This window comes from Aquarana catesbeiana, linkage group LG01 (genome assembly GCF_042186555.1).
Source record: "Aquarana catesbeiana isolate 2022-GZ linkage group LG01, ASM4218655v1, whole genome shotgun sequence".
NCBI lineage: Eukaryota > Metazoa > Chordata > Amphibia > Anura > Ranidae > Aquarana > Aquarana catesbeiana.
In genome coordinates, this window is record NC_133324.1 from 744,402,126 (window position 1) to 744,415,480 (window position 13,355).

At 42.0% G+C, this 13,355-nt stretch overlaps 1 protein-coding gene across 1 annotated transcript in view; it reads right to left on the minus strand.

Moving 5' to 3' along the window:
- The window catches only part of DCHS2 (dachsous cadherin-related 2), a 409,001-nt gene that overhangs the window by 40,680 nt on the left and 354,966 nt on the right, over positions 1-13,355 (minus strand). Inside the window, exons 15-16 of the mRNA XM_073605397.1 lie at positions 8,824-9,035; positions 4,352-4,503 (exon numbers count right to left, since the gene is read on the minus strand). Coding sequence (XP_073461498.1) covers positions 4,352-4,503; positions 8,824-9,035 — 364 coding nt within the window. The remainder of the gene's footprint in view (positions 1-4,351; positions 4,504-8,823; positions 9,036-13,355) is intronic.

The window sequence follows — 13,355 nt, forward strand, 5'->3', positions numbered from 1 at the left end:
GCTCTGTGGTTAAAAAACTGGTCTGCAGAATTGCCATGTATAAAGTTAGCAGGTTTCCCTTATCGTGCAGAATGTTTAATCGGGGGTGATCTGGATAAATGCATTCAATTTCTGAGGGTAAGAGTTCTTCCCACTTGCCTCCCAAGAAGAAAGGTAAGTGCCCAGCATACAGAGCATCCATTCCTCCTACATCCGCTTGTAGCTCATCTAGACAACCCTTTCTGGCTCCCAGGCTGTTAGTCCCAGGGGGAGGACAGTTGGGTCCTTTCTACGGTCACTCAGGGGTACAGATTGGAGTTTCTGGAGTTCCCCCCTCCTTGGGTTATGATGTCAAATATTTAGGTAAATCAGCAGAGGAAGCACACTTTCAGCTGACTAAATTCCCCCTGAGTATTCACAATACAGATGCTGGCTCCGGGCCTGAGTCTGACTCAAGCAATACTCATTCTGGAGTACCCAGATGATCTGTTGCTCAGAAAACAGTCAGCTTATCAGTTAAGGCAAAATGTCTCTTGCGGTCCATATTTTGGAAAGCTTGGGTTGGGTTTTCAATATGCAGAAATTGGCATTGGAACCAGTGCAGAGTCTGGAGTATCTGAGTGTCAAGCTGGGCACCGTCCAAATTAAGCTGCTGCCTCCAGAAATTGCAAATGCCCCCTGATTCGTCTCTGTATGAGACTGCTGAGAAACACAGTTGTCACGTTCGAAGTTGTTCCATACGCTCAATTCCATTCCAGGCTATTACAGAGGAATATCCTGTTAGAATGGAAGAAGATTCAGTCATCCAGATTCATCCAATGTCCCTACATCCTGATACGCAAAGGGCATTGGTTAGGTGCATGGCTCCTTGGAAGTTGGAGGCTGGAAGGTCGTTTTTTCTGATTGCCTGTAAGGTACTGACAATGAATTTCAATCTGACAGGATGGGGGTTCGCTGCTCTTGGGTTACTTTTGGTTTAGGGGACTCGATCTCCCTAGGAAAGATTATTACCAATCTACATTCTGGAGAACTGAGCTCTCCGTCTCGCTCTGTTGCACTGGACGGGGCAGCTGCAGGTGCTTCCAGCCAGGATCCAGTCACAGTGCCATGGCTGTGGCAGCCATTAGGGGGGCACCAGCATCCTGGCTGCCCAGGAGGAGGCGGCTCTAATTCTGTATCCCAGGGGTGGAAAATTGGCAGGTGGACTTTCTCGGTTACTACTGTTTGGTGCCAGAGGGGAGGTCTCTTCATTCCAACGTAATCAGGGCACTTTGCCAGCGATGAGGCACACCCAATGTGGATCTTCTGGCATCCAGATTCTAAACAAAACTGGACTGGTTAGTCTCCAGGACAAGAGACCCACAGGCAATTGCAGTAGACAGATCCTCGTTGACACTATGGGGCCATTTCTATCTAATAAAATGCTTTTCTGCTAATCCAGCTTCTTTCATGTCTGTTGCACAGGATTCGAGTGGAAGGAAAGCTAGTGATTCTGATCGCACCAGCTTGGCCCAGAAGAATGTTTTATGCCCACATCGTGAACTTGGCGGTGGATGGCCCTTGGGCACTTCCAGCTCGACTGGACCTCCTGTCTCAGGAGCCAGTCCTCCATACTGCTTTACAGTCCCTGAACGTAATGGTTTGGCTATTGGAACTCAAGTTCTGAAGGGGAGAGCAGTTTCTGACATGGTCATTCCCACATTTTAATGAGAACAAGGAAGGCCTCTTCCAGGAATATTCGCCATAGGAAAATATTATGGGCTGATGTGAGGCTAGGACATTTCGTCCCTGTTAATATGTAATGGGGTGGTTTTTGGCTTTTCTCCAGTCAGGTGTAGAAATTGAAGTTAGCCTTAAAGCGGAGTTCCAGCCAAAAGTGAAACTTCCGCTTATAGGCTTCCTCCCCTCCTAGTCCTCCGTGCCGTTTCTTCACTCACAAGTGCTGTGACTGACGGCTCCCACGTGCAAGTGCAGGAGTGACGTCACGCAGCTCTGGCCAGTCACAGAGCCGGAATCTGCGGCTCCGGAAGGAAGAGGGGCAAAGATGCAGTCACCAGTGGGGACAGGTACGCTTTGTTTGCAGGTAAGTGCCACATAATGGGCAAGTGTGCAATGCATACCAGCCCATTATGCTTTTACTTTGCAGGGGAACAAAGAGGAAGTAAAACCCATCAGGTTTTACTTCCTCTTTAACATTTGAAGTAAATATCCAATCATTTTGCCCAGTCAAAGAGACTAAAAACAACACTGAGATAACAAAATCTTTCACCTACCCTTGGGCTCTATTTTGGTTTTAATTCAGCTCTTATTTAGGGCTGTATCCATCAAATATTCATATTTCAGTATTGGGCAAACACTGCTGTGTGGAGTTGCACACCAGTTTCTTATATCACCTAAACCTCAGTGCCAAGACTTCCCCACTAAAATTTACAAACACGTCTCATGATTTCCCCATCAAATGTAAAGTAGTTATTACTGGAGATGGGATTTAATTTTACGTTGAACATGCTATTATGGCAGGTAGGGATGGGCCCGATTCGCAGAACAAACGAACATCTGGGGTGCTCGCGGGAAGTTCGCCCGCCGCGATGCGCCCCATAATGCACTGCGAGATCGCAGTGCATTGAAGGCTGCTGATTGGCCAAAGCATGCACCTGACCTGTATGCTTTGGCTAATCACAGCGCAATGTGCTGTGAGAGCCATGACTGGCCAAAGGCAGGGTGCCTTTGACCAATCGGGGTTTAGGGACTAGGTCCACACCCCACACTATATAAGGCTGCTTACACAGCGGCTGTGTATAGTGTTTATGAATAGAGAGAGATTAGGCAGGTTAGTTAGTGGATTGAGCGTTTAGTCGGTGTAGTGTATATAACCATACAGTCTAGAGTATATAGTGCAGTCAGTGTAGTGTATATAACGCAGTGCAGAGTATATAGTGCAGTCAATTTCATGTATATAACGCATATATAGTGCAATCAGTATAGTATATATAATACAGTACAGAGTATATAGTGTGATCAGTGTAGTGTATATAAGGCAGTGCAGAGTATATAGTGCAGTTCAGAGTATATAATACAGTGTATTGAGGTGGTTAAGGGGAACCCTGTGACAGAATTAAGAAAAAAAAATGGCGTGCCCCCCCAAAATCCATACCAGGCCCTTCGGGTCTGGTATAGATTTAAAAGGGAACTCCACACCATGCAAGCAGCCTGGCAAACCAAGAAAGGGGGGGACAAGTGAGCGTCCCCCCTCCTGAACCATACCAGGCCGCTTGCCCTCAACATGGGGAGGGTGCTTTGGGGTGCCCCCAAAGCACCTTGTCCCCATGTTGATGGGGACAAGGCCCTCTTCCTGACAACCCTGGCTGGTGGTTGTCAGGGTCTGCGGGCAGGGGGCTTATCGAAATCTGGAAGCCCCCAGATCCCACCCCCCACCTATGTGAATGGGTATTGAGTACCACATACCCATTCACCAAAAAAGTGTTAAAAAAGTAAAAACCGCAAGAGACCGTTTTTGACAAATATTTAATTATTCATTTTTTTTTTTTTAATTTCCGGCGATGTAAATCCACCATCAATCACGCCACTCGACGGACCAGAAAAATAGCAAAAATGAAAACGCTCCACCTCCATGGGAGGCCTTCCGGCAACTGCTGTCTCTTCGCTTTGACAGCTCTTAAATAGGCATGGGCGGGGTCCACCCGGTGACGTAACCAGGTGACCCCGCCCCCTTCTGATGACACATGAGAGTTTTCATTTTTGCTATTTTTTTTGGGTCCATCGGGGAGCGTGATTGATGGTGATCGTGGTGATTGCAGTGATCGCGGGAGACTTTTTTTTTCTTTTTTAATAAAGGATTTATAAAAAACTGTCTCTTATGGTTTTTACTTTTTTGACACTTTTTGGTGAATGGGTAGGGGTATGATGTACCCCTACCCATTCACATGGGAGGGGCCGGTATCTGAGGGCCCCCTTGTTAAAAAAAGCACCATCCCCATGTTGAGGGCAAGCGGCCTGGTATGGTTCAGGAGGGGGGCGTTCGCTCGTCCCCCCCTTTTCTGGCCTGCCAGGCTGCTTGCTCATATAAGGGTCTGGTATGGATTTTGGGGGGTGCACCCTACGCTGCCTATCCCTATTGTCAGGCATAGGCCCAGTTTTCTTGCTGACATCACAGTGCAGATGACAAACATATGATTAGTTAGATCATAACTAATTCGTTAAATCAAACATATGATTTAGTTAAAGACTAAAGAGGAGAGATTGTGAAAAATAATCTTCAACACACATTGTCATTTTTCAAAATGATGTCAGACCAAAAACGTATTCCAATACATAAAATACAGTACCCTACATATTAAGACAGGTAACAAACCTATAGGAGGATTTTATTTCCCGATCAAGAATAGCATTAGTTGTAATAATGCCCCATCTGGAATCTACTAAAAAAGCTTGATTTTCATTGCCATCCACAAATGAGTAATCTATTTGCCCGTTCATCCCACTATCTGCATCAGTGGCAAAAACCTATAAAATAGACAAGAATTACGTAAACATTACAAAGAAACTTTACAAAGAAGAGACTTGCAAAAATATGATGAAATATATACATTAACACTGTATAGAATCACAAAGTGCATAAAAGTGTGGTTGATTAATTACAACTGGGATTTTCCAGACTTTCTGTACCACCAATAAATTAACGTTTTACTGGTTTATGTCAAGCTTTAGTTGCAGATTTCTCCTAGCAACAGATAGGGGTTGACTTGATTTACAAAAACTGGAGAGTGTAAAATCTGGTGCAGATGTGAATGGTAGCCAACAGCTTCTAACTTTGGCTAGTTCAAGTCTGGAAGTCTGGAAGCTGATTGGTTTCTTTCTATGCAGAGCTGCACCAGATTTTGTACTCACCCATTTTAGTAAATTAACCCTAAAGTTCTAAAACACATTAACATGTTGCTTATGTTAATCACTAAATCAACCATTCAATGAAGTCCTAAAAATCTTACTTTGAGTGTCAATGCATTCAGTGGGTATCCAATGCGGACTAATAAAGACCGACTAAAAAAAAAAAGATCAATGCACAAGTACACCTATCACACCAATGTAAAAGTGATCACCTTTACAAAACAGTCCATCGCTGGCTAAAAAAAACAGGGCCTAACATTTCGTCTACTGACTTGTACTGTTAAATTAAAACACAGATATGTAAGTACAGGATACTTTTATTCTATCGATTACATGTACCACATTGTTGCTATGTCCAATCAGTTCTTTGTAATCACATGTTATTCCAGTATTGATATACTACCCTTCCCTTCTTTTTCAAAAGAAATGGAACAGCACACCTTCTTGTAGCCCCTGAAGGAGGAAATATACATGTTAAAGCGGTTGCATTCCCGATGAAATTTTTTTTACCCCTGTAAAGCAAAAGGCATAATGAGCTAGTATGCACCGCATACTAGCTCATTATGAAATACTTACCTTAGAACGAGGCGTCGGTATCTTACCTGGTCCACGCCGAGGTAGCTGACATGTTGCCTCGGCGTGTCTTCCGGGTATCACGGTTCCAGCGCTGTGAGTGGCTGGAGCCGCGATGTCATCACTTCCGCGCATGCGTGTGGAAGATTTCTTTCCTGGCAAGGTCCGGCAGTTGCCGGGCCTTCAGCCGAGAATCCCCTGTGCGCATGCGCCGCTGCAGTCAGCGGCTCATAGCAAGGGCAAAATCTCCTAAACCGTACAGGTTTAGGAGATATTTTTTTTACCTACAGGTAAGCCTTATTATAGGCTTTCCTGTAGGTAAAAGTTAAAAAAAAGACTATACAACTGCTTTAAAAAATCCCTCTTTTGCTTTCCGAAACATGTTGGGTACCTTGGCATACACGCCTCACCAGTCTAACTTCCAGTCTCGATCTGCGGTGTGTCCCAAGTTCAGCGGCTGTTTCATTCCAATGTTAGGTGTTTTACTTCATTGTTTTTAGGTGATTTTTGTACATTTATATTGTATTGTATATAATTTTTGTATCAATAATGTTGATAGATTTTTTACATAACTTTGGGTGTACCCGAATTGCACTTCTCTCTGTGTCCGTAATATCCCTGGGGCCAAACCTTTTCTGCATAAAAAAACAGTGCCAAGATCATTAGCAGCCACAATCTTGTAATGCTGACAGGATGTTTATATTCTTACATCGTTCAGTAAGTGGTTAAACTTACAGTTTACTGAATAGATTCAGAGAGGGAACTGACAATGCCAACACAGTCAAAGTGGCAAAGAGATACAATATAACAAAAAAATATGCATATGACACAATACAATGTTCAACAGAAAATAAAAAGATTGCAATAACAAGGCTCTCTAGGAGCAGTTTGCCTAAATGGTCACTAGGTGGCAGCAGAGTCTATGAAACAGTGAGTAGAGACCGGTAATCAGCCAGTACTAATGACTACTTGCATTTCCCTTGAAGTTGCTAGTGGTCCAGGTGAGCAGCTGAAGGGAACCCTAGACCTTCTCCATAGGGTGGTTGCAGGAAGGGTCTCTGCTCCTGATACACAGGATAACGGTTGCATGCACCGGGTCACCCTACTTTAGGCTTAGGACTTGGGGTGCAGTGCTCTATGCAGTGATTTGGGCTTAGAAGGAATCTGCATACTCTTGTGCTTAAAGCAGGTGGCCCACAGACCTGGACTACAGTAGGCAGGCCACTCACCTGGGTACAGCTCACATGCCCAGTCACTGCTGTCTCATCAGGTGCAGTCTCTCTGAGCACCAAAGGCAGGAGAGAGATAGCAATCTCTGGGAAACAGAGTCAAAGGAGCCCAAGCCTGCATTTGTGAATGGTAAGGAATGGGTCACGCCTCTACAACTGTATTGTACAAGACCATGTTTTTGTCAAGTGCCGCACAGCGGAGGAGGACATATGCTACAAATAAGTACAAATTACTGTTTAACCTAGAACCTAAAGAACATTACAGCCAATTAATAATTAAGGTGTATGCAAAGCATTTTGGATGGAATAGGGCAGGATTAAAACCCCTGTCAGTTTTTTTGTTTTTTTGCCATCTGTGTACCATTGGGGAGATTTGACCTCACTTCCTGTCCTTTAGACACAACAGGAAGTGAGAGGAAACTGAGTGAACTCTTAGACAGTTGTTTTCAGAACAAGTGTGCCTGTTAGAAGATGTTCCCGCTGTGCCTGTTCATCCCTTTCAGTCCCAGTGACATTGATCACCAGAACAAATAGAGATGGAGAGTCTCCCCAGGGGGGACTCAGAGAATAAAAACTTGACAGGGATTCCCAGCTCTCACTATTCTTTTAAAGCTAGATGGGCTTGTGTCTTTTTTCAGACAGACTATGTAAGTATCAGCATAGTGATTTACATCCTGAGGAAGCACTGCTAGATAGCCCATAACTCAGCAAATAATGGGGGAAGATATCCGTCATAGCCCATCACCATTTTCTCCTAAAACCTGCAGGCCAATGTTGTCTAGTGGAGTCTCGTGGTGCCCATACATATAATATATTTGCCTTATCTGGCTGATTTTGGATGTACTGGGGAAACTATCTCATATCCAAGATGACCTTCTAACCTTCTAAAATCCATCTGAACAAGTCTGTGACTGCAGCAAGTCCAGGCATGAGCAGACTTTCTCCTCCATACTTTTGATTTACAAATACATAGTAATTGTGTGCGGGGGGGATTATTTTTTGCTTGTGCTTAGTCAATGATAAACTCTTTGAGACTGTGTAATGTCAAAGTCCCATCCCTCTGTATATTCAGATTTAACTTTCTCTGAAAGGGCTCATTCACACTTATGTCTTACAACACACGTGGTTTAATATGCATGTGCAGAGATTCACCATTTTAATGTTGCTAGTTCAAAAATATGTGGTACGTTAACATGCCTTAGCCAAATAACTTTCATGTCTGATTTTTCAGCCATTGACAGGCATTATAGGAGCATTTGATAGAAATGGCAGCACATATTTGTGTATGACATTGCACCTGCCCAAACCAATAAAAAAAAAACAATGAAAGGGGAGACAAATGGGCACAAAGCTTAGGCTTTTTGGAATGTGTCAATGTTATATAAAAATTAACGGCTACTGTGTGCAGTATATATAGTGCAGAATAATGCGAAGAGGTCAGTTTTGGAACTATGCCTCATAAACTCTAACATTATTACTGCTTGAAGTTATTTTTCAATACGTGGTAGGAAAATGGTTGAAAAAAAAAAACTTAGCAGTGAGTACTTGGAGCCTAAACTCTTTGTGATTTTATGTTATAAATTATGGAGCTGGGCGTTTGAAGCACAAAAAATATATCAACTGGCAGTAGCAGCAGTAGCGGAGTATTAACAAATTTATGTTGTGGTCTCAGGCAAAGAACATTTATAATCTCATACCATTTCCTACCATTTTCATGCTATAAATCTGGCGGTAATGAAATATTACATAAAAATACACTTCTGTATTAGCAAAACATATTATACTTCATAGTTGGAATATAAATTTAGGATTATAATCAATGTAAATTTGATAATTACTCAAGACCACAGATTAGGAAAACACCTGAAATGTTGAGGTTGATTTACTAATTGAGTTTTGACTCAAAAGCATCTGCATTTGAGTAGGTACAGGAATTTTTTTTTTACATGATTGGATAATTAAAGTGAATATTTACACAATTGTAAGAGAAAATCCTTGAATCCTTTAATAAATGAACCTAGTTATTTTTTAGATAATATTTAGATAACATTTAAAATGTGAAAGCCCCAAGTGTAGATGCTATTAAAATACCACAAACCAAGCCCAGCAGATAGAGAATTGTATGCAGTTACTGTACCTGGATAACAAACAGGTTGTATCCCTGACCTTCCAAAACAGAAGTTATAAGATGGTCTCGATCAAACACTGGTACATTATCATTTTCGTCTTGGATCAATACTGAAACTCCACAGTATGCCACAGAAGTACTGCTTGTGGCAGCGACGACTAGATTCATTTTCATGTTGGCTTCTGCATCAAGTAACAAAGGCTCCTTCACAGTGAGCTCTCCTGTTAGACAAAATACAACAGATCTAAAAGATCTATAAGGAAACCAACTTCTACAATGAGAACACGTAATCAAATGTATGACATTTAAACTGTCCATTTTATACCACATATTACAAATGCAGCTAAATACTAGTTACGGGATACTTATAAATAGCGTAATGTAGATTTATTATTGCTGGCAGCAATTCACAAGCTATTTTTGACCAACCAGTCTTATTTCATAAAATGTGTGTATTACCCACTTCACGACCGCCCACTACACATATACTGCAGCAGGGCGGCCGCTCTGTTCCAGATCACGTACTTAGTACATGATCTGACACTTCCGGGTCTGGGGCCTGCTTCCGCTGTAATCACACAGCAGGAGCCCAGCGGCAGGTACCACGGACTCGATGTCCGTTGGCCATTGGCCGATTGTTTAGTACAGAGGCCTAACGGTGATCTGCCTATGTAAACAAGGCAGGTCGATGTTCTGTCAGTAGGGAAGACATTGATCCTACAACCCCTGGCAAAAATTATGGAATCACCAGTCCCTGAGGATGTTCCTTCAGTTGTTTATTGTTGTAGAAAAAAAGCAGATCACAGACATGGCCAAAAACTAAAGGCATTTCAAATGGCAACTTTCTGGCTTTAAGAAACACTAAAAGAAATCAAGAAAAATAATTGTGGTGGCCAGTAACAGTTAGATTTATAGAACAAGCACAGGGAATAAATTATGGAATCACTCAATTCTGAGGAAAAAATTATAGAATCATGAAAAACAAACAAAATAACACTCCAACACATCACTAGTACTTTGTTGCACCACCTCTGGCTTTTATAACTGCTTGCAGTCTCTGAGGCATTGACTTAATGAGTGATAAACAGTACTCTTCATCAATCTGGCTCCAGCCTTCTCTGATTGCTGTTGCCAAATCTTTGCAGGTTGGAGCCTTGTCATGGACCATTTTCTTTAACTTCCACCACAGATTTTCAATTGGATTGAGATCCGGACTGTTTGCAGGCCATGACATTGACCTTATGTGTCTTTCTTCAAGGAATTTTTTCACAGTTTTTGCTCTATGGCAAGATGCATTATCATCTTGATAAATGATTTCATCATCCCAAAACATCCTTTCAATAGATGGGATAAGAAAAGTGTCCAAAATTTCAATGTAAACCTGTGCATTTATTGAAGATTTAATGACAGCCGTCTCCCCAGTGCCTTTACCTGACATGCAGCCCCATATCATAATTGACTGTGGAAATTTGCATGTTTTCTTCAGACATCGTCTGCATAAATCTCATTGGAACGGCACCAAACAAAAGTTCCAGCATCATCACCTTGCCCAATGCAGATTCGAGATTCATCACTGAATATGACTTTCATCCAATCATCCACAGTCCACGATTGCCTTTCCTTAGCCCATTGTAACCTTGTTTTTTTGTGTTTAGGTGTTAGAGATGGATTTCTTTCAGCTTTTCTGTATGTAAATCCCATTTCCTTTAGGCGGTTTCTTACAGTTCGGTCACAGATGTTGACTCCAGTTTCCTCCCATTTGTTCCTCATTTGTTTTGTTGTACATTTTCTGTTTTCAAGGCATATTGCTTTAAGTTTTCTGTCTTGACGCTTTGATGTCTTCCTTGGTCTACCAGTATGCTTGCCTTTAACCACCTTCCCATGTTGTTTGTAATTGGTCCATGTTTTAGACACAGCCGACTGTGAACAACCAACATCTTGTGCAATAATGCGTGATGATTTACCCTCTTTACCTACATACTAACAAGCAGATTTAATCTGATGCAGGTGTTAGTGTTTGTAATAAAAATTTACAGGGTGATTCCATAATTTTTTCCTCAGAATTGAGTGATTCCATAATTTATTCCCTGTGCTTGTTCTATAAATCTGTTTATAGAGTCTCTCAGGGACTGGTGATTCCATAATTCTTTCCTCAGAATTGAGTGATTCCATAATTTATTCCCTGTGCTTGTTCTATAAATCTAACTGTTACTGGCCACCACAATTATTTTTCTTGATTTCTTTTAGTGTTTCTTAAAGCCAGAAAGTTGCCATTTGAAATGCCTTTAGTTTTTGGCCATGTCTGTGATCTGCTTTTTTTCTACAACAATAAACAACTGAAGGAACATCCTCAGGGACTGGTGATTCCATAATTTTTGCCAGGGGTTGTATATTCCTGCTAAGCAGGAACATGGATCTATGCCATCCCTTAGTAGAAGCACCTCCCACACAGTGAGTAAGCACTTGCTAGGAACACATTTAACCCCTTGATTGCCCCTGCTGTCAACTACTTTCCTGCCAGTGTCATTAGTACAGTGACAGTCCATATATTTTAGCACTGATCACTGTATTAGTGTCACTGGTCTCCAAAAGTGTCAAAAGTGTCAGTTAGGTGTCCGATTTGTCCGCTGCAATATCGCGGTCCTGTTATAAGTTGCTGATCACCGCCATTACTAGTAAATGAATAAATAAAAACATCCCATTGTTTGTAGATGCTTTAATGTTCGCTTACTGTTTTTTTTTTTTACCAAAAATATGTAGCAGAATACATATTGTCCTAAATTGATGAAGAAATTAGAGTTTTTCAATTCTTTTATTGGATACGTTTTATAGCAGAAAGTAAAAAATATTGTTTTTTTTTTCAAAATTGTTGATATTGTTTGTTTATAGCACAACAAATTAAAACTGCAGAGGGGATCTAATACCACCAAAAGAAATCTCTATTTGTGGTAAAAAGGACATCAATTTTATTCATGTACAGCATCACATGACCGTATCGCAACAAATGGCCTGGTCTTAAAAGGGGTAAATCTTCCGGAGCTGAAGTGGTTACCCAATGACTACCAAACAGATTCCGTGCAGTAAAATGGCTAAAGGAGAGTGAACTTTGAAGGCATAGTCTATTTTTCATAAAATGTAATAAATGTACCAACAATTAATACAAAATGTGCAAACTTTTTGCATTCAAGTTTGCAGGGAGCTGGAACTGTGATTAGTGTGCCACAGGTGCAATGCACGGGCTCCTGTATTACCCCAGGTCCTTACGAAGGTATGGACTTTTTGTTATGGGGCTGGGGGAAGAAATCAGTGAACTACAAGTGCAGTGACTGCCTTGCTTCAGCAGGATCTCTGCCGCAGTAGCAGATGGGACCTGTTCACAGATTCCTATAAATGGATGACGGGGTTGTGTGGGCAGTCACGCACAGCTGCACCGAATTCAACTTACAGCAACCTGGAGCAAGAAGCAACTCATGCTTCAGATGTGTGGGAACAGGGGGAATGGGATTGAGAGTTGGGATTAAGGAATGTCGTCATACTTCATGTTACACCCTAAGTATGAGTTTAACATGAAGTATGGTATCAAAGGTGGACTATGCTATTAAAAAACAAGGGGAAGGGGGGAAGCCCTATAGATGGGCTGAAGCAGGAGTTACTCTAGGCAACAGGATTGACATAGGATTGTTTCTTTAAAAAATTAAGCTTTATTTGGAATACCCAATATAAAATTCACATAATAATGTAGCATATATTCCTCATGAATTATTAACAATTATTGGCCATAGACATACACAAGACAGACAAGACTAACATGTTAAAGGAAGTGGAGCTAGCCCAGTCCGAGAAGAAGCTACGCCATCTGCACGGCGAAACGCGTTGACGTCACAATGCAGCCCAGTCTGTGGACACCACGGGCAAGGAGGCGGACGTGAGACAGTGGAGCACAAATCAGGAGCGGTTGATCGGCGTGCTAATCGGGGATTCCCCATACCATCCATAGGATCTGGATGAACAACTAAAGAGTGCAGCAGCTAATTATGCCGTTATTACCCTGCATGGATCGTCGCTTCACCTAAGACGCACTGCAATCAATGCGGAAGCAATATGGGACTGAACTCCCTGCCGACCTGAGGATAGCGGCGGAACAAGCAGTGCAGTTCCAGGCGAAGATGGCTAAGTACGGTAAAGTACTAACTCACAGGGTACTTGCCAGCACATACATTTGTATTGTCTGTCAGTAGCAGCTAGCTCATTAGAAAAGTGTGGATACTGCAATAAGGACAAAGTTACCTGTAATCATTGACTTAATCATTCATAGTCTGACAGCGATCTCTAGCATATACATGCAGCGATGACATTGCCTTGATTATTGGACTGTTTTCTCTCAACAATAAATACCTGGGCCAACTGGGGATCAGTGTGATTGATGAACATGATTTATTCTGTGAATAAATGCCATGTGATGAATAATTATAGTATCCTCTTCAAGGCTTAAATCACTGGATTGATTACTCCTGGATATGAAATACTGTTTTTCCGGAATC